Below are 20,986 nucleotides of genomic sequence, written 5' to 3' on the forward strand. Positions count from 1 at the left end.
TAAATGTGGCATTGCTGAGAGGAAATAACAATAGGGCTACACAATTTCACATGACAGTCACTTTTCAGCTTAAAACTGAAAGGGAGTCAGGAAAATTCCTACCTCCTTGCTAAGGAGGCAGTAATTGCAGGGACCAAGCAAGCCTGCTCTCTCTAAAGTCTGGATTAATTCATGAACATAGGATTAATTAATTCTTACACTAGAATTGCACTGACGTGTCCTGGTCAGATAGCTAGTGCAGGCTGAACACAGTGCTTCCCATGCGAGCAGCCATAGAGAAAGAAGGGAACTGTCACTGCCACTTTTAAAACCTGGCTATCCAGAGCCAAATAATTTGCCTGTGATCACCCACAGCGCACAGGAACCAAGCCCTGGTGCCCACCTCAGCTCTATGCCACCCTTCCCCTCCTTGCTGAGCTCTCCTCCAGTGCCCAGCTGCTCCCAGCTGCTGCCCCAGGTCCCTCCCTCCGAGCACCGTGATCCCACAGTCGTTCTGCCCATACCCTCCCTTGCACCACACGGAGCTGCTGCTCCTTTAATGACTTTGCTGGCCATGGCACAGATAACGGCCCCGTGAGATGCCCGCCTGCAGACTATCTGATTAATTCCCCATTCCCTGGCAGCCATAATTGCTGCTGGAAGGAGCTGGCCGAGCACTATTTCTGCCCCTTCGCTGTCTTTTCTCAGGCAGCAAATCTAAGTGATAACTCACGCAAAGTATCTCGTATCCCGTGCCAAATAACAAGGACCCCGAAGGTAAAAGGGCTTCTGGTTATGCAGCTGTGTTGCAGAATTAGATTAGAGCTATCTGAGCAAATTATCCCAGCAAAGGGGAGCCAGGAGCCTCTCCCTAATGGAGACTCGGTAGATAAGGCTGCTTGCTCTGCAATGGCAGTGAAAGGAGAGCTGTCAGCGCTGTGTGATCACGCTGTGCTGTGTGTGGCACACGCTCTCCCAGCACAGCACCTGAAGGTGTGTCAGCTCCAACTGCCCCTGCAGGCAGGACTCAGAGCAGCCATCGCCCTCTGATCTCTCCCACGCTTCTGCCAGAAGCACTGGAAACGAGGGAAGAGACAGGATCCTTTTTCTTCTTTGCAAGCATTCTGATCCAGTATTCCACATAAAGCAGGCTAACAACAGCAGCTATCTGTCAGCCATGCTTCTCCTCCGGGGCTTCCCCCCTCCTCCTCTATGGACTTTTGATTCTAAGAACACACTAAACTGTTGTATCTGGCTGGAATCAAAACTTCTTTTGGCAAACTTTAAGCCTTTAAGTTACTGAAACCCCAGCTTGCCTCTTGGCTCCAGACACCGCGCTGCACCGTGCTGCCTTTGGAACACGGCATAAAATCAACACCTTGTCTCTGTCAGGCACGGGGATCCACACCTGATTGAGTGCGGGACTCAATGAGGTACTGCCTGGCATTCCCTGCCCACATGGAGCCCTCCACGGTCCTCAGCTCACAGGGGAAGTTTATTAGAAGAGCTGTTAATAATTAAATGCTGCACAATAACATTTTCAGCACAGGTCTCATCAAGTACATCCCGCTCGAGCGGCAGCCTTGAACAGTAATTAACCAGTCACCAGTCACCAGGCAGTGCACGTCACTGCACAGAGCACAGCAGCATCCAATTACCTCTTTATTGCCAAATGAAAGCAGGTGCTAAGAGAAATTGGTAACACACACTTCCCATCGCGGGCCAACCATACCGACAGCGGCTGTACCCCCACTCCCCACCCCCTGCCCGCTCTCCCATACTTGCCTTCAGGAGTCCTCCGCTGGCAGTGCCCAGGAACACCACGGTGTAGTTGTTGATGCTGGTGACCGCCACAGCAGTGAGGCCATTGTAGGTGAGGATGGGGGTGGCGGTGATGGGGTTCACGATGGCCAGCGGGTGCTGCAGGTGCGCTGCTCCACAGTCCAGCTGCTCCGGCTGCAGCTGCAGGGAGATGCACACATCAGTGCTTCAGCACAGCAGTTCCTCCTCACCAGGACTCAGCAGGTTGAACCACCGGACCCACAGAAAGCACCTTGCCACCAAGCAAGGAAACAGAGGGTAACACAGGGCTGTAGCCGTTCACAAGATGTTCGTTGTGTGCATCTGGCTTCTTTTGTCAGCAGGTTGCGTTACCCTGACTGAACTGAAGGTATCGTGGGGCCGGGGGCTGCAGTCCTGGCAGAAAGCCCTCCCATGGAGCTGGGTGCCTGGCACTGTAATTGGAGCCACTGGGTAGGTACCGTGACTTTGCACCCGTGTCAGGTGTGAAAGAGTAATGGCAGAGGACAAATTATAAGGAGTCCTTATCTATGAATGCAGCCTGTGAGTGGATATTTGGCATCCATAGCCCACAGCACGCAACTGACCCGACCACCCTGTGCTAAATTAATTAGCGCCACTGCTGCATGACAGCAGCATTTACCAACCAGACCGACGCTTCATATTTCTCCTTCCCCTTCAAGATGTACCCAAGATTTATGAACTGCTCTCACCCTGAGTCCTCTGAGATTATCCTTATGATTTCTGCTCAGACGACGTGAATGGATTCAGCATCGCCTGAATATCACAGCAGTCTGGCTGCCGACCATCTACCTGCTGTCGCTCCCCAGCAGCTGTGAAGAAGCACCGTGGGGACAGCCGGCGCCGCTCGGTGATGGGCACAGAGAGGACCATTACCACATCAGCTGCAGCATCATTTCAGGTGCATCTCAAAAGCTGCAATTGAGCTGTCACCCTCGCAGGTGCTGGCACACAGCTAAAGGCCAACAAGTGTGGGTATGTGCAGGACGCCAGCCAAGGAGCAGTGGCAACCACAGCCCTGCCTGCAAGAGGCACACACACACTGTGCCAGGCAGCTCCGATGGAGCTCTGTGCTGATGGAGCTCAGCCTGCGGTCCGGTGCCACACATTTTATGCTCTGCTGAAATCAGCCACACTGTGGATTTCCCACCCAGAACAGTAACCGGGAGCATCACTGAGGCAGAACAAATGCGAGGATGCTGGACTGCATGCTTCTATCAGACAGAAGCTGATGAGTGTCCTGTTTGGCACATCCCTTCCTTCCTGGGCTGAGCTCGCCAGTCCTGTACCTGAATTCCTGGGATCAAATCATGCTGCCTGCAGCTCTCTCCTCAGAGCCCCCAGCCCCGATCAGCTCCTGGCTGCACGACTGGGGGACACAGTGAGCACAGCCCCGCTCAGCCCCACAGGAATGGATGCTCCCAGAGCTGCTGCCTGGTGCGAATGGGAGCGAGACGAAAGGATCAAGTGGCAGACACAAATGACTGCTAAATGTGTTTTGCAGTTTTACGGCATTTCATTCCATTAAAAAATAAAACTGCAGCCCAAATTCTCAAGTGTATATGTTTCTCTCTGTAACTGAGCAACACAATCTCTTCCTGCTCTGCACAGAATATGGCAAGCCATTCATTTTTCTGATTTAATGGTCTCTTTCACTCACAGCCAAACTTTTAGAAAAGCACTTGGTTTTACCAATTTATCTTGGGAACACGTTTCCAGCTCCTCTTCACTACTCATTACCAACGCCTGCAAACCAAAGCTCCGTGGGCTCCTTCTGCTGGGCCGTGCCACCGCAGCAGCCTCACCGGGCACAGTGGGACTGCTCTGAGTGCAGACGGATGAAGCCAATGGAAGTTCCTTATCTGTCACCTCCACCTGTTTATAAATCACGTTTACAGACCCAATATAAATGCAAAGTGTTTTCTGTGGTAAACAGGATGTAACTATTGTAAAGCAGGCCGAGCATTATTTTGGTCACAGACATCCTTCCTCTAAAACACCTTTCTGTAGATGACATCAGTTCTTCTGAAGGACAGGAGGAGACAGATGGTGTTTCCCTCACTTGGGCTCTCGGGTGGGGTGACACAATATGCCGCTTCTGTCTGTAAACTGCAGCACCAAGGAGATATTTTAGCTCCATCATTTTAGGGTAAACAGGATATGACCAAGTCACATCCTCACTGAGGCACCAGACAATCACACTGCAGCTTGGGAAATTTCACTTAGAAGTTGTGCTGGAAAGAGTTCTTGATACAGAATGGGTGAAATTTTGCTCCATTTTAAACCACCTTAACCTACTCTGCAGCGAGGAAAGCAGGAGCAGAAGTTTTCTCCCAAGCCAGTACCTCTCTGTCATCTGCATTTCCAAATAACCCCATGAGTATTTACAGTGTTCCACTGTTTTTCCACTAGACACCGCAGACATCCTCAGTAGCTCACAGAAGTACCAGAGGAGGCACGACCCAGCTCCTTCTGCACCCCAGGCACTCGGCCATGCAGGAGCCACGTGGGGTGAGCTGCTACCAGCACTCAGCCAGGTCAGGCTGAGCCATGCCGAGGAGGGCATGCTTGGAATTTGTACAACACTGCAAAACTGCTGCAAATTAATGCAACCCAAGGAGCAACATCTAAGACGAGGGTTGTCAGATTAACTGTGGCCAGAAAGTCATAACGGGATAGAGATAAAAGATCTCCGATCACATCAGAGCTCAGGAGCTCGGCTGTGTTCATGGTGCAAGTTCAGCCTTTATCCCAGGCCCAAACCAGTACGAACCGAAGCAGCAGTGTGCCAGGCCTCCCATCAGCAGGGCCAGCCCCATGCTGCACCCCAGAGGCAGGCTCACAGGATGTCAGTTTCGGAAGGAAGTCTGCTGGAAACAGAAGGAGGAAGAGGAGTGGTGAGGCAGCACTCAGGAAATCTATGAAACGCACTGATTTCTGTATCCTGCCTTTGTGACCTTAAAAATAGTTCTTAAGCAAAGATGGAGTTTATTTCTGAATGAAAACCAGAAAAAAGCCCTGCAGCTTCTGCTTCCAGCAGAAAACCCTTCCTTGCTGCACCGCAGAGCCACCGAATGGTTCGCAGTGCGGCAGCAGCAGAGCGCGCCCGCCCCACCGAGCACCGCATCGGAGTGGATTAAAGCGTTGGCTCCCAACATGCCTGGAGTCCTGGGAAAATGACACAGCCAGCATCCGATAATCCGCTCCAAACTTGTTGATTTGTGGGACTTAGAACCGTCTTTATAGGCTCAAAATTTGGCAGTTGCTTCCACACAACTGACATTTTCAGGCCATTACATTCTGTGATAAAAGGGCTCTGGCCTTATCTCCCGTCTTCCTCAACATAAACCACTGGGCTCTTATGAACATGTAGATATGACTCAGGGAAATCTCTCACACTGCAGATGGAACACCGAAACTGATTTGGATATGTCCAAAGAGAATAGCAGAGCACAGGTTCAGAGTTGAACAGGGAGAGAAATGTGGAGATGCTGCATGGACACGACCGCAGAACAGGCAGGGTGAGCGGCCGTGCGGCTCTCAGCTGCCTTGCAAGGACAGAAAACTCAACTGCTGGTCTGTGTCCGGCAGCACTGGGCTCAACCAGAGCCCCTCCCCAGGCAGGAGAGAGAGCCCTCTCAGCACAGCCAGCAGTTTGTACACACAATCACGCGTTTATCCGTCCGAGTGTTGCAACCAGAGCTGTCAAAAACAGGCTTGTAGGATGCCTGGAGGAAAATGTCATCCTCCGAAGAGGACTCCACTGTTCAGGCACTTGAAATGTAAGTGGTCTCTAATTGTGGTGCTGCTGCAAAGGCGGTCATTATCAGCTCCTGTGACTTCCCACCATGGTTTTAAAGCAATAAAGCAAATCCGTGCACTCCTAACCAGTGGAGACAGTTGGGCTGAGCTCCACCAATAAATTAATCACAATTGCAGGAATCGCACACACTGTGCACTCAGCATCCGCCTCAGCACCACAGATATCCTTAAAAAGGGCTTCAGATGAAATTTGCACCTGGTTTCACTGTTTATACGGGCTGCAAGTCTTGCGAGCAAGGAAGCAGCATTGCTGTGCTCTGCACGATGCCACCCACCCCACAGTGCCATACCTGGCACAGCACCACTGCCAGCAGGTAACATCTGCCCAGGTGACATCACCCCTAAGTGTCTGAAGTGTGCAAGAGGCCACATGCAGCTCTTGGAACACCTCTGCTGACCCCCGTGCCTGTTTTTGCACTGGCACAGGGCTGACAGCCCTCAAAGCACTGCCGTGAGACTGCAGGCCCCAGCACCAGCCCCACTCGCTGATGGCTTTGCCCATATTTTGTGAGGAACATCCCTTGTGCTGCTGTGTCCGTACAGTGTGTGGGTAACATTTGGCTCCACCAGATCTACTCACAGCCCAGGCTGCTCCTTCCCAGCAGGAGCTTTCCAGCCATAAGTTGGGAAAGTTAACGGCTTGTTGAATTGCAGTAATTGCTTATGAAAAGCTATCAACAGATTCCCTCTGTCAAACCCCCATGAATCACCATTCCCTTGACAAACGAGCATTCACTGTACTAAAGCCAGCGGCAGCCAGCAGAATAGATTTTTGTAGAATTTGTTGCACAGACAAAAATGACTGTATCAGTTCCCCAGTTCCTGCCCTCTGCTGCAGACGAATGTCACCCCCACACCAAACAGTATCCCTTTGGCTCCAGCACAGCTCCTGATGCCTCACACTTTTGTAGCCTCTTTTCTTCACTTTTAGTTTACAAGAATGTTTTTATTTTCCTCATTCTCCCCTCTCCTCACTCCTGACCTCTTCCTGCCAGCTCCTGACATCCTCAGTATCACTCGAGGAGTTCACCTGACGGAAACAACCACGGAGTTCAGAGTAGTGTCCCCAGCTTAAGGAAGCAGAGCAAACAGTGAGTTTGCCCAGGTGGGCACAGTGACAAATGCCGTGGGAAAGGCAGGCTGCAACAAGAACCATGGACAAGCATTCTCCTGGGACTTCTCACCCCTTTACATCTGCTCTGCAGCTGCACAAGAATCAGTCAGGGTTTGTTACAAGCAGAAGCAAGAGGTGCCAGTGTCACCAGTGCTGCCGCCCGCTGCTTTCAAGAGGAGGGCCAACCCCAAGGCCCCCAGCAGCCCACCATGCCCAGCTCTGTGCAGAGCTCACCCCACGCCCACCCCCAGACAGCACCCTGCCCCTGCACCATAGCCCACACACTGCAAGAAGCAGAGAAACAAAGGCTGCAAACTGCTCCTCTATGGTGCTGCCAGGAAGACCAGCCATGCTTATAGCGCTGGTCCTCATCCTGCAATACAGTGCTTCAGATTAAACAACCAATCCCCACAAAAAGGGCAGGCAGCCGAATTAACGAACAACAGGCTCCAGGGGGACTCTCACAGTCAGAGCAGTGAGTGCCAGAGCATCGGAGGTCGCGTGGCTGTCAGATCCCCCCGCTGGGAGTGCTGCTCCTCTGTCCTGTTCTGTCGGGACCTCGAGCAGAAACCACCACCTACTGCCTTCATCCCAGGGTGTTCGACTGCTGAGCATGGCTGAAGGTCCTTATGGAATTACTGGGAATAAGACATCTGCTTTATTGAGACTGTATGTTATGAGCTGCTCCTTCTGCTCTTTCCTTGGGAGAGGATCCCTTCCACCACTCGAGCTGTATTTCTCATTTATGCTTGGCTTTGGCTCCAGGAACCAATTTCAAAATATCTGAGCTCCTTTCCACAGGAAGGAGTCTGGGGTGAGCATTTTGGCCGCTCAATCATCAGGGGTTACTTTTCCTCATAGCTGCTGCTCACACTCGGCGCTTCGCATCTACAGTGCTCTGCACGGCTGTGCTGAAAAAAGCATCCATTAAGGTAACAACTTCTACCTAACACCATCAGCCTTTTCACGTGTCAGTTCAAATCTATTTCAGTCAGCAATAGCTTATAGTAAATGTTTTGCTGTATTCTAGTTAGTTCTGCCAAATCAATTAAGCACTGAGGTAATGAGCAGAATTCCATTCTTCTTTTACACGTCCTCAGTAAAACCTGGGTGCTTCTCCCATACTCACTGTTGCTCCCACTCAGAATAGCTATGCCAGAAGGGACTTGCACTTCTCCCAGACATGCCTTTACACTCCTGCCCGCATTTTTGGGACTAAGGAAATCCAAATAACAAGTTGCATGGATCATTACAGAAAGTGAGAAGGGATTAAGGTCTGAACACACATCTCCCACAGCTGCAGAGACAGCATTGGTGTTACCCAAAAAGCCTTCTCCAGGCATCTCTCTGAAAGCACAATGTTTTTTTGCCTGCCAGGATTTCATATCCCCATCTTCTTTGCAAGGCCTATTTTATGGCAAGGTTATTTTCAATTAGAAGGATTTCAAAATTTGTCCTGTTGGATTCAGCAATTGTGCACATCTCTTTTTGATCAAAGCACAGAAGAGTTTCTCTTCCTCTACAGTTCTACATTTCTTTCCTTCTGTTTTCAACATCTGTATGAACTGACCCTTCCAAAACTATCTGGGAAGATCTACTGCATTTCGCAGTTCATCGGATTACAGCTCGGAAATGCCAGGGACTGGCAGCTTGTGCCAACCTCCCCAGGAGGCATGAAGCCTTTCCTCAGCCCTCACTCCAGTGCTCTGCAGCTCCACTGCAACGCCAAGACCCCATGCAGCAGCACATAGCATTGGTGCCTCTGCACTGCTTCCAGCCCAACCCTGGTCTGTGAGAAATACCGAAGGATGATGGGTTCAGCATCGCTGGTAGCTATTTTATTCTGTATTAAAAGGCCCTCACCCTCCACATCTCCTTTTCCTTACCGAGTGCTTTCTCTCACTGTGCTCTAAACTTTTCTCAGATCCTTCCTAAAGTGATAGCTCTGCACACAGCTATTTTCTTGCACACTCTGTGTTTCAGCAGCTTGCTGTTGCTGGGATATCCAGCAGCTCTCAGCCCGTTACATGCTGGCAAAGGCCAGCAAAATCACAGAATCACAGAATTGTAGGGGTTGGAAGGGACCTCCAGAGCTCATCGAGTCCAACCCCCTGCCAAAGCAGTTCCCTACACCAGGTAGCACAGGTCGGCATCCAGGCAGGTCTTGAACATCTCCAGAGAAGGAGACTCCACCACCTCCCTGGGCAGCCTGTTCCAGTGCTCCGTCACCCTCACTGTAAAGAAGTTCTTGCTCATGTTTGTGCGGAACTTCCTATGCTGCAGTTTCCAGCCGTTTCCCCTTGTCCTGTCTCCACTCAACACTGAAAAGAGTCCGGCCTCGCCATTCTGCCCCCCACACCTTAGATATTTATAGACCTGGATCAGGTCCCCTCTCAGTCTTCTCTTCTCAAGGCCGAACAGACCCCAAAAAGTGGGATGAAAACCTGAGGGCTGGAGGGGTTTTTCCTCCAGGAGCCTCCATGTGCTCCCCATGTGGACAAGTCCTGCTATGTTCGGCAGGCCATGAGGCACAACCACCACAGCTTTGGTACTGGCTGGTCATATCAGCACAGCACACTTGCATGGGCTCTTCCCAGCTTGGTTCTATGCAGGCACTCTCGGCACACAGCATCCAGCAGAGCTGCTGCCCAGGTGTGTGATCCAGAGGGACTCTTCCACTCAGAAATAAGTTCTGCCACTCTCTAAAAGTAGGAGATCGCTGCTGTCAGTCTACCACCTTCCCCACTTACTGCAAGATGTTACATTCCCATTTGAAAGGAAAACAAGGGCTGCAACATTTGCTTACCAGCAATAAAAATAAAAGCAAAGCCCTCCAGGAAGTGCTTGGGCCAGGTCACCCCCCATCACACTCTGTCCTGCAGACAGCAGCTGGGAGCTTTAATGTCATCCATCACATCGCGCTGTGAGTGCATGCCAAGGGCCAGCCATGCACACACAGCCCTGCTGCTGGGTGGCCGCAAGGGTGAGCCCATGGGGCCAAGCTGCCCTGCTGTAGGTAGTGTGAGGCAGCACTCAGGTGCTTCTAATCGATTTCTTCCAACCACCACAGGTTCCAGCCTGCCCTGTGTTTGCAATAATTACCACAGCTGGGGGCTCAGCCTTACTACCTTTCCAGTGACTTGCTGGCAGAGGCTGTCAGACTGGAAAGTCACAGAGCTGCTGCCTACAGGTCTAAATAGATGCCCACCAGGAGTTAGGAGGTGGGGCGAGGTGTTTTCATAGTACCATCCACACCCACAGGTGTCTCATTCATGCCTACCCTCAGCCTCACTCATCTCCCCAGCCCAGGTCTGACATCCTGTATAGCTGCACAAATCTATGTAAGGTTTTGCCCTGGCCCAAACCTCCACAGGTGCACAGAAGTCCCTTCAGCTGCTGCTGCCCAGGCCAGGGAGGCTGGGATGGAAATGGGGATGGGTGGGGGCTGACTGCTTATGGGGCATCAACTGCAGACAGATCACAGCATTGCTCTGCAGTGCTGTGTGACACTGCGCTCCATGCAGGCGATCGCAGCACCGCCACGTGCAGCAACCTTCTGCGACCCATTGTGCTGCAGGAGTTCCTCCTTATTCCTAACCCAAAAATTAAGTGCAAATTTCCAGTTTCCTCTCTATGGCTAACTCTCCAGATTTCTGTGAGCAAACGGAAGGTTAGATCACATTTATTTCCATGTTTGGAATTTCTAAATTAGTATAAACCAGAACTTCAAAGTGGCTCAGCTCCTATAAAACCCAGTCCCACGGAGGCACCACAGCATTTGGACGCAGTGGATGCTTTGTCATATTCCCATGTGGATCTGAGCTTTTTTGGGGGGAACATTACTGTACTGGCTTCAGACCACTCTCCTCTGCCCGAACACGCAGGCACCGGGTTTGTACAGCCTGCCAAGGAGCTGGTTTTATTTAACAACCCCTCACAGCAAAGCTCACTGGTGGCATCTCATCAGCGCACCACAGAACACTGCTCTATGAGCATGCAGGATCTGACACAAAGCCACAGAGCCAGAAACTTGAGGATTAGAGCAGAAACATGTTGTTATCCTATGCCGCCATGCTCGAGTTCTTCAGCACAGAAAACAAACAGCATTTTCAGCCTTTTTGGAGTTGTAGAGTCCAAAACATTTCCCAGGAGAGATGCAGATCCCCGGGTAGCACATCTAACCCCAAGGAGCATCACTCTGCCTCCTCTCGCTGCCTCTCAGGGGGCTCAGGGACATGTGGGGGTGCAGCAGGCCAGGCCTAACCCATGGGGCACAGTCAGTGGCTGCTGCAGGGATGTGGACAGGCACTGATGGGCATCTGTGTTCCTCCTCCCTTCCAGGGCTCAGGCGGTCTAACCCAGGCTACCAGCCTTGCAGCAGGCACGCTTTCACACAGGGGTCCCTGTAGCCACGTGTTAGAGAGCAGCCCACTATTTGATACAAACTTCATCACAGAAAGCTGTTTCTGTTGTGGGAAAGCAATCCCAGAGCTCACCCGCTCACTCAGGGCACAGGGGGAGCACAACGAAGCCAGACCGTTCCCTGAGGCACTCTCCTTCCATGGAGCTGCTGCTGCCATTCACCTCTCACTGACCTTCTGGTGGTGCTCCCTGAGAGCCGCCCAGGACAGAGCCCTGCTGTGCCACCGCAGCGCCCATCGGCCCCGGCTGCAGCGGGCGGGTGCTGCAGGAGAGGAGCATTCAATTAGACTGAACTGCACACAGGGGGGCAATGATTTTCCTTTCACACAGCATTACGCCTAACAGCCATGCTCCTGTTTGTACCAACCAGCTACTTCAGACCAATGCCTATTCAGAATTAATCAGGCCATCATTCAATTTTTATTTATTTATTTATTTATTTTTCCCAGAAAGAGCTTAAAACCCAACCACCCAGACTGCAGGAAGAGCTAGCAAACCACAATTCTGATAACGGTGCAGCACCTATCAATGTGCAAAGGAAAAGTTGGGAACCCAGTCGTGGGTGGGAAATCAGCGCTCACTATGGGATGTGCCTCTGCACCACCAAACCGGTGTGCTTCAGAACATTTCCCTGCTGCGTTCCCACGCTGGAACACAAAGCGTATCAGAGTATCTCCTTGTTTTCAAGGTGGAGACTGATGTTACATTTTTGCACCACGAAATAAACACAACACTACAACTCTTGACACCGCCACTCTAGGCCTTGAAAATGTAAGCAGCTTGTTAAATTTCTGGCAGTTCGAATGAGTAAGGAAAAGGTAAAAGAAAAAAAAAAGGCAAAGCAAGTGAAAGGCTGTCCCTGTGCTCAGTAGGAAGGCTTCTAGAAGGCTTGGTCAGCGCTTTTAGAGGAATACACTTCAAATAAGTAGAAAGCATAGAAATATTAGGCGTGAACGAATATTAATAGTATGCTTCATTTACACCCTGCCATACTCGACTTCAAAGGCTCTCAAAGTAGCTTTACAAATGTAATCTTCCATTCTATGTGAGCTAGGCTCTGAGTAAGAGTAACAAATACAGGAGTGTTCCTCAAATCAGGAGACGTGGGTATCCGGTGACATGACTGCTTGGGGACAGCAGTGCCGCACCAGTGCTGGTGAGGACCAGAGCCCACTTTCCCTGCCCACCAGCCCTGCTGCTGTCTCCATGTAAACAAGTTTCCTTGCAGCCTCACCTTCCTGCAGAGCTGCGCACAGCAGACGTCTGCTGGCTTCTACAGGTCTGGAGGCTCAGCACTTTCCAGCACGTCCAACCCGCACACACCTGACTGTCAACCCTCCCAGAACAGACCTCACCAACACACTGCCTCCATCCTCCAGGTCATCCTCAGCCCGTAAAGCACTTGGTGGGATGCAGGCAGGAGCACACCTCAGGGCAGCAGCATGGGACAGTTCCAGAGAAGGAGAATCCTCATTTCATTGCTGAATCTCTCAGGAATGAGCTGTTTAAATACCTCACCTGGTACGATAGATGTTCATACGTTGGAGTTATTTTCCTTATTAAACAAAAGTGCAGGAGCACAGAGGAACCATTGGGGAACTGGCTGTCTCTGACACTGAGGTTCACTTAAAACCGAGCCACTACCTCCGCAGAGTTCCCACCTCCTCAGCCCTTCTGATAAAGCCGTCACAGCCCGCTGTGGTGCTGAGCTCAGGCTGCAGACACTGAGCTTCATCTACAGCCAGCGGGAGCCGCGAGTGCCTCCTGCTCAGTGAATGGGATTCCTGACTGCTCCTGGCTTCTTGGAGAGCCGTGACCATGCCAGGACTTGGAGATTGAGTTTTAGCAGTACAAACTCAGAAGACAGGACAGCTATCAGATTCCCTGGCTGTCAGGCAGTTTGCCACCAGGGAAAAACTATCCAACTTTGCCAGGGCCGGTCCACGAACCAGTGCATTAAGACTACATATTTTAACACAGCACAGAGATGCCACACTAAACACTCTGGTTACCATGGGAAACCTTTCTCCTTGCCACCGGCATTGCTCAGGGAAGCCTCAGCCCAAACACTCGATCTTGCTTTTGAAATCAAACAGATGTTTTTACGATCTTTTGGAGCTGAGTTATGCATCCTTCCCAGAGGGCGGGAAAAATGCAGTATTAAAACAGCTCTTTTTTCCTCTCTTTCCCCCCAAAACCCTCAAAGCATTATATGTTCTTAGTGAAAGGGAAAACAGACGTCTTTTCCTTAACATTTTCGTTCACTCGGTAACAAATCACGACAACAGCAAACTTTTGCCCCAAACGAAGCACGGCCGTGGGTGCGCGCACCGCCCCGCGCAGGGCCGTCCCGTGGGAAAGGAGCGGCTGCTGCTGGCGGCGCTCCGCGATCCGCATCCCCAGCCGCGCAGCGCCGGGAGCGCGCAGAGCCGTGAGTCACCGCGGGTCCGTCCGCTGGGGACGAGGACCGTGGGAATCAAACCCTCCCCCGGCGCAGCGGTCAGAGCCGCGCCTCGCACACACTCTCCTCTTGAGCGCAAACTCGGCTACTGGAGGAAGGAGCCCGCCCGGCTCGGACGCAGCCGCCGGCTACGGGCGCCCAGCAACGGCGGGGCCGACAGGACTGGTGGTGCCGCCGCCCCCCCCGAGTTGCAGGCGGCCGAACAACAGCGCAGAACAGCACAGAGCAAAGCAGCGTCCCGCAGCCCGGCCCGTCCTAACCCGTCCCGCAGCCCGCCCGGTGCCAGCAGGTGCCCGCGCAGCCCCACCTGGATGTTCCTCTTCTCGCAGGCGGGCCCGGTGCCCTGCACCACGCTGTCCAGCACCGTCACCATGCCCGCGCCCGGGCTCACGAAGCAGGAGTTGCGCGCGGCGCGGATCGTCTCCTCGATCTCGGCGAAGCGAAAGACGCAGAGCGCGGAGTGCGGCCGCCCGCCGCCCGCTCCGGCGCGCTCGAAGACGCCGAAGAGCAGCTCCTCCTCGGCGGGGCCCCCCCAGGCCGCCCGCGCCGGGAACACCGACACGAGGCGGGTGAAGGCGTCGGCGGCGCCGCCGCAGCGCAGCCCCAGCTGGATGTAGGACTCGGTCAGCTTCTTGGGCTCGCCGCTGCCGTTGAGCGTGGCCTCAGCCGCGTCGCCCAGGCAGATGCGGGCCAACAGGCTGTGCGAGGGGCTCTCCTTGTCGACCGCGTTGGCCTCGCTGTTGAGCGCCAGGTAGGCGTAGGGGCGGCGGGCACGCTGCAGGAAGGCGCGGACGAAGCTGAGCTTGTGGCGAGCCTTGTCGCCCTGCTTGATCTTGAAGATGTTGTCATCGGAGGGGTTGATGTCGAAGGTGAAGAGCTTGGCCAGGTCGCCGCGCGCGTTGAGGGCGCGGATGGCGATCTCCGGCGTGTTCTCGAAGCGGTGGTCCTCCAGGCTGCTATTGCGTGGAAAGAAGGGGCTGCCGAAGCCCGTGTAAGTGGCGGCCACCAGCAGGCGCGCACCCCCCCCGCCGCCGCCGCCCCGGCGCAGCAGCAGTCCCACGGTGGAGGCGTTGGGGTGGTTGGCGGCCACGTTCAGCATGCTGGGGAACACGGCCAGCGGGTCGCTGCCGCCCGGCGGGAAGCGCACGGCCACGGCCGAGATGTTGGCCATGCTGCGGAGCTGGCAGAGGCCCTGGTAGATAGAGCCGCAGACGACGAGCACGCCCTGCTCGGGATCGGGCTGCAGGATCTTGTTGTAGTTGTTAGTGAGCACCTTCGGGTGCTCGCAGGAGGCCTGCGGCAGCTGCGGCGCGTGGCACAGCGGGCTATCCAGCACCGGCCCCACCGCCGCCTCCGCCTGTAGCGCCAGCTCGCCCCCCGACAGCTGGAAGAGGCGGTTGACCGCCGCCAGGTAGACGCGGGAGCCGGGGCCGTCCAGCGCGAAGTTGTTGGTGGGGGTGGGCGAGAGGAACTTGCGCTGCACCTCCAGGCCGGCGACGCGGCCGGGCAGCAGCAGCAGCAGCAGCAGCAGCAGCGGCGGCGGCGGCGGCAGAAGCGGGAGCAGCGCGAGGGGCTGCGGCTCAGCGTTCGCCGCCGGATCCATCCCCGTCCCCGCGCCCATCCCGCCGCGCCGCACACTGCATGAGCCCGCGGCGAGCGGCGGGAGGGGCCGGGCCGCTTCCTGCGGGGGCAGCACGCCCGCCGCCGAGCGACGCCCGCGGGAAGTGGCGGCCACGGTGGTGCGCGGCGCTGCGCGGCGGGGCGCGCTCACGGCCGCACCTCCCTCCCTCCGCCCGCCCCCGTCTCCGCCCTTCTTGGCGTTCCTCGCGTCTTTCTTATTTGGGGTTCGTCATGTGAACGTGATTAAGTTGCGGATGTTTTCCCCGCGCCGCTGGTCGTTCCCGCACCGGGCAGGGGAGCAAACGCGGTGACCCTCGGCCTCGGAGCGGCTCTTCTCCGCCCTCCCCACCTTTTCCATTTTCGCGCACGATGGGCGGAGGGCTTTGCAGGGGCGGTGGGAGCAGCCTCTTTTCCCAGCGGCGCGTCGGACAGGAGGGGGACGTGCCCATCCTCCCCCCGGCGGTCGCGGTGCCCGAGCCCGGGGTGGGCGGCGCACGAAGCGGGCAAACGGAACCGAGAACGGCCGGGGCTCCGCGCCTTTCTGCAGCGCGGCCGCAGGGCTGGGGGCTGTCGGTCCCGTCCCATCCGGGCTGCTTGGGGGCAGGGAAGCTCTGGGGAGAAGTGAGGCCCCGGCAAGCCGCGGCTGTCCGGTTCGGTTCGGTCCGGTCCTGCCGGGAGCCGGCAACCGCCGCGGGGCGCGCCGCCCCACCCCTGGAGAAAGCTTGGCCCGTGTGTTGCCAAACACGAGAGTTGAGAACAGGACCGTGCATCTCCTCTGCCCTCCATCGGGCTCTTTTTTAACTGTGGGAAGAGAAAGGGAGAAAGAAGCTTTAATATTCCCAAATTCCACCCACTGAAAACCCGCAGCGGGGGAAACGGCTCCGAGATAGCGCAGCCTCTGACCCACCCTCCCTTATCGCCGTGGGAAAGCTCTGCCTGGGCGGCAGAAGGTGGAAAGCTGCACCTCCGCCGTTCTGCCCCGGGAGGGAAAGCTCGGAGCCGGGTGGGCTCTGCAGAGAGCCGCTGGGGCAGGAGGGCCGGGGGCAGCGGCAGAGGGCAACCCGGGGTGCTCGTTTCCTTGTAGGCGGGAAACGAGCGGGGCACCGCACGGAGGGACCGCGGCCCCTCGGTCGGCACAAACGGCTGCGGGGGGCAGAGGCGGGCGCTGCCGTACCCTGACGTGAGCTCTGAGAGCAGTAATAGCTGCGGGTACGAATCTTCGTCCGATCGCAGCGCCCGCGGAGAGCTGAGCAAAGGAACGCTGAGGGGAAGGCTGTGGTTTTGCTTTCGCCGTATGGCGGCAGTTGTACCGCCGCTACAGCACAGGTAACCCTGCAGCAGGGGCGCTTCGCCCCCACGAACAGCCGACAGCGTTCAACGCGGGGCTGGCAAGCCGAGGCTCCGTTTGGCGAGGAGCTCTCTCCATCCTGCCCACCCTCATGGTGCTTATTTCCATTTATACAAAACACTAGCAAAGCTGATGGGGATTCTGCGCTACTTCTGTTCTGGAGACGAAAATCCTCTGTTGTTGTCTAATCTCATTTCTACACCTGCCAATTTCCCTCACCCCCTTCCTGTCCTCCTCACCCTCGTCAGAGCACTCATTAACACATAGCTGCCTCAGCCACGCCACGTCCACCAAAAATGTGCACTGAATAAAATGCTGTGCTTTCACCTTATCTAACTCATTGTCTCTGCTGATCGTGTCATTAATTAGTAGAGTTATTAGCTAATTGTGAATGTGGGGCTCCCAGTTGTTTGGTCTCTTTAAAACTACAAGTTAACAATATTTAAATGTGATTGTGTCTTTAATTACATAGAAATAAACCTCCATGATCCCAAACCCTTAATCTGCCTATTTTAGGATTCCTTATGGCTGCTTATCCTGATAGCAGAGCATCTTCCATGAGAAATCGGCCTTTTAAAGCACATCGAACTATGTTCCAGATTACAGTCACTTTAATATGTATGTATATATATATGTAGGTCAAAGAGCACAGAGAAATGTGCGACTTGCCCAAGGTATACAGCCCTGCCTTTGCCAGAGAGAAATCCCCTGGGAGCCCCGGTTCCCATTTCCGCTGCTGAGCTGTTGTCTACGCTGGTAGAATTAAAGCCCAAATATTTGTGGTATTGAAGGATTGGTTGACAAAGATTTCTTTGCTGAGGAAACAATCCTCTGGTAAGATGCTTTGAAAGGAATATTTCCAGAAATGATTTTCCACCCTGTTATCTGGGCTGTTAGAGTATTTCAGGGCAATATTCCTAATGAAGCAGTAAAGGGCTTCAATCTCTCATACACACTTCTCACTGTTATTTTTTTTTTCTGTTGTTCAGGAAGAAAAAAAAAGGGTCACAATTGAACCTCTGCTGCCTGCAGTAGACCATCAGCCCCCAAATCCCCTCCCCTGCCACCCCTACACAGGTCCAAAGATAAGGGCTTTCAGCTGTCTCTGCGGGTGAGAGGGGCCGCATGCGTCAGAACTCAGAAACACTTTAATTATTAATAAATATATTTACACGAGAACAGTTTCCCTTTAGGGGAAACACGAGGTACTCATGCAATTACTCAGGTTCTATTGACTCAGTGCTGACGGGATCTGAGCGCTTTAACACAGGGAGCATAAATACCTATATATGTGGTGGGGATTTCCTCCAGGAAAACTGCCTGTGGATCTGTACACGGTGAGCAGGGTCAGATGCAGCAGCTGAGAGCTGAGCTGAGCCCAAGACGGGCACATGGGGACTGCTGTGGTCAAGATGTGCACTGCTCTGGGCCAAGCAGTGCTCAGTTCTGCTGAGCTCTCTCCTGCTGTGCCTCTGAATGGGGCAGTGGTTCATTTTCAAAGTGATGGCAAGCAGGAGAAGATTCACCAATATTCAGCAGACATTTGTTTTGAGTCCCTTTTAGTCACTTGCTTTGCATTATGCTGTAATGCTAGAATGTGATGGAAAGTACAGCAGAAATAGCAGAGTCACCCAATCCCAGTCCGCAGCAAATGAGGACGAGCCTAAATACAGCAACCATAGAAAACCATAGGAAGAAGATTTACTTACCTTTAGAAGGCCTCAGATACACAGGGACCTCCAGAGACCCACCTCCACTGCCAGCCCTCAAAAGAGATCTGGGAAAGGGTGGATCCGGCTCTGTTTCTTCCATCACTCAGGTACATTGCATGCACCTGAGCTCCCTGGGCTGGCCCTGCCTTCCACCAGGTGCTCCACCACTGCTTCAGGCAGCGACTTAGCATTTCTGCTGCACTTTGCTATTTAAATGCATAACAATGGGAAACCACCGTTGGATAGCTGCATTAGGTCACAGCAAGGGCACAGCACATGAACTGCTCTCGCCTCAAAGGCTGCAGGAGGAGCCGAGGGGAGGCCGGGTGTTGTGGTCAAGGCAGGGCTGACCCAGTATCATGTGCCAAGGGAACCGAAGGGGATCAGAGATTCGCTTAAACATAGAACTCACTGCCTGTTCTCGAACAGCCCTAATCATTGCACTTACCTGGTGCTCACCAGCCCTGCCTGCCTTGCCAGCCTGGTGTTAGTGCCGACTGGCACTGAGGATACAGCAGCAGAGTGCTTAGACACACCTCGGGCACTCAGAAACCGCAGTGTGGAAACAAACTGGCTGGTAATGCTCAGTGTATTTTTGGATGAGTATGGACTGAGCTCCTGTTTTGTTATTACTGATCTATTGCAGGCACTGTATTGCAGCTCATGGAGTTTAGGCTGTCATTACTACTGATTTAGCACATGGGAATTCTGATAGGTGCTCAGCAGAAAGAATAAGGCACGGTCCTTTCCCAAACATCCTTTCAGCACAAGCAGTGGTGAGGGCCAACGCTCCTCTGCAGATGGCTACAGCAGGAATGGCACTCGTGTGCTCTGCTGCCATTCTGCCCCAGGCCGCCAGCCCGAGCGAAGGCAGGAGGGATTTATGGGATGTGCTGTGCCTCCTGAGCAGAATCATGCTTTTTTCCTCAACCTTCTTTGTTTTCAAAAATGAACCTTTCCCAGAGTAATATAGAGCTGAGTACGTCACGCAGCCATAACCTTGTCGGCAGCACAGGGCGGCTGGCGCGCTTCGTGAGGGATTTGCCTCCAGAGAGAGCTGTGCACAAAGCCTGGAGCACGACGAGATCCTTCCCTGGCGAGTGATGGATTCGGCGCTGGTGAAAGTTCATACACACATAATGACACATAATGACGGGATCCTCAAGACAAAGAGGTTTGTCAAAGGCAATAAAAGAGTCTATTTTCCGCATCCTGTGCTGGAAATTGCCACTCGCACTGTGAGCGGAACGGAGTTTCGGTTGTACAGGTGGGGCTGTCCGTCAGGATGCAGAAGTCCCAGGCTCCTCCCTCCTGCAGGTCCACCTGTGATGTGCTGCTTGCCTTTTGTCGTTTCTCCGAAGGCTCAGAACTGCGCTCACCGCCCGCAGTTCGCACTTTGCTTGGAGATAAGGCCATGGCCCCAACGCACCTCCAGCTGCGCCCCGCGAGAGCTTCCGCCGTGGCTGGCGGTGGCGACGCTCACGGTGACGCCCCTCCGTCCTCAGCCTCACCCCCTGCCCGCCTCTCGTCATTGCGGGCCGTTGCCGTCGGATCCAGCCCGGGGACGCGGACACCGCTCGGCTCGGAGCGCTCGGGGGCAGCAGCCCCGGTGTCGGGAGCCCCGCCTGGAGCCGCGGCAGTGCCGGACGGCCAGCCCAGTCCCGCCGCTTCTGACCGAGTTCCAGCAGCGTGGGTCGCTGCGCCTGGCTCTCAGCAGAGGAAGAGGGCGCAACATAAAGCAGAGCGTCCCCGCGTGGGATTCGCGGTGAGGGCTGGGCTGGCTGCTCCAAACAAAGCCGAGATCGAGCCCCGTTTGTACGCGAGGCCGGGATGGGAAGTCCTGCCCCGACCGCGCAGCGAGACCTGCGGCGGTGCCGGCCCTGCCCGCTCGCCCCAGCAGCCCCTGCCAGCGCCCGCAGGAAGCTTTTCCTTCTGAAGGCAGAGGTTCGTGCCGCGCTGCTCGCAATGTGCTAACTTTGCAGCGAGCTGTTGCTCAATACGTGCTCAGGCAGGGCCACCGCTGCCCGTTAACGAAAACAAAACGGAAGGGAGGAAGGCTTACAACACAACAATTGCTTTCAATTAGAGGAAATATTTATTGCCAAAATATGTCAGCGGGATTTGACAGACGGCATGTCTAACTCTGTGCTACTGAAGGGCCAGCTGCACTAAAATGCAGCTTAAACTTAATAGTGGTTTAAATCCATCCCCTCTTTCCCACAGTTTAGCAATCAGGCCGTAAATTCATTATTGCAGTCTGCACTCCCCTTTGTTAATTCAAAGAAATCTGACTTATCTCAGTAGCCTCGGTGCTGTTCTCCCCCACGTTTGCAGGCCTTGCTCAGGATTCAGCGTTGATGCTCATTGTGTGCTTTTAAATGAAAGGACTGGAAAAGTGTTTAACCGAACGGATGTCATTTGCTTTGCACACCTCAGTACAAACCCAGGCATTCTGATTAAAATCTCACAGTACTTTAAGGAACGTACCATGTCACTGAGCTCTGAGTCAACTCCATTTGCCGTGCTCCACTTCCCACACCTCTGCTCTCTGCTGTGCAACACAGAGCGGACCCCAGACAGCCCCCCCTGACCCTGCAGCCCCGCCAGCAGCAGAGCCCACCCTCTGGTGGCACCGTGCAGCTGCAGCTGGCCTGCTCTGAGCTCTGCACAGCCATCGCTGCACCACT

At 54.2% G+C, this 20,986-nt stretch overlaps 1 protein-coding gene across 1 annotated transcript in view; it reads right to left on the minus strand.

The window, feature by feature from the left end:
• PLXND1 (plexin D1) overlaps window positions 1–15,240 on the minus strand; it is a gene marked incomplete at both ends in the record, with an annotated part of 62,834 nt that extends 47,594 nt beyond the window's left edge. Inside the window, 2 exons of the mRNA XM_079540384.1 lie at window positions 1,765–1,941; window positions 13,927–15,240. Of these exons, the coding sequence (XP_079396510.1) occupies window positions 1,765–1,941; window positions 13,927–15,240 (1,491 nt within the window). The remainder of the gene's footprint in view (window positions 1–1,764; window positions 1,942–13,926) is intronic.
• Window positions 15,241–20,986: the final 5,746 nt, after the last annotated feature.

This window comes from Tetrao urogallus (genome assembly GCF_951394365.1).
Source record: "Tetrao urogallus genome assembly, chromosome: 10".
Taxonomy (NCBI): Eukaryota; Metazoa; Chordata; class Aves; order Galliformes; family Phasianidae; genus Tetrao; species Tetrao urogallus.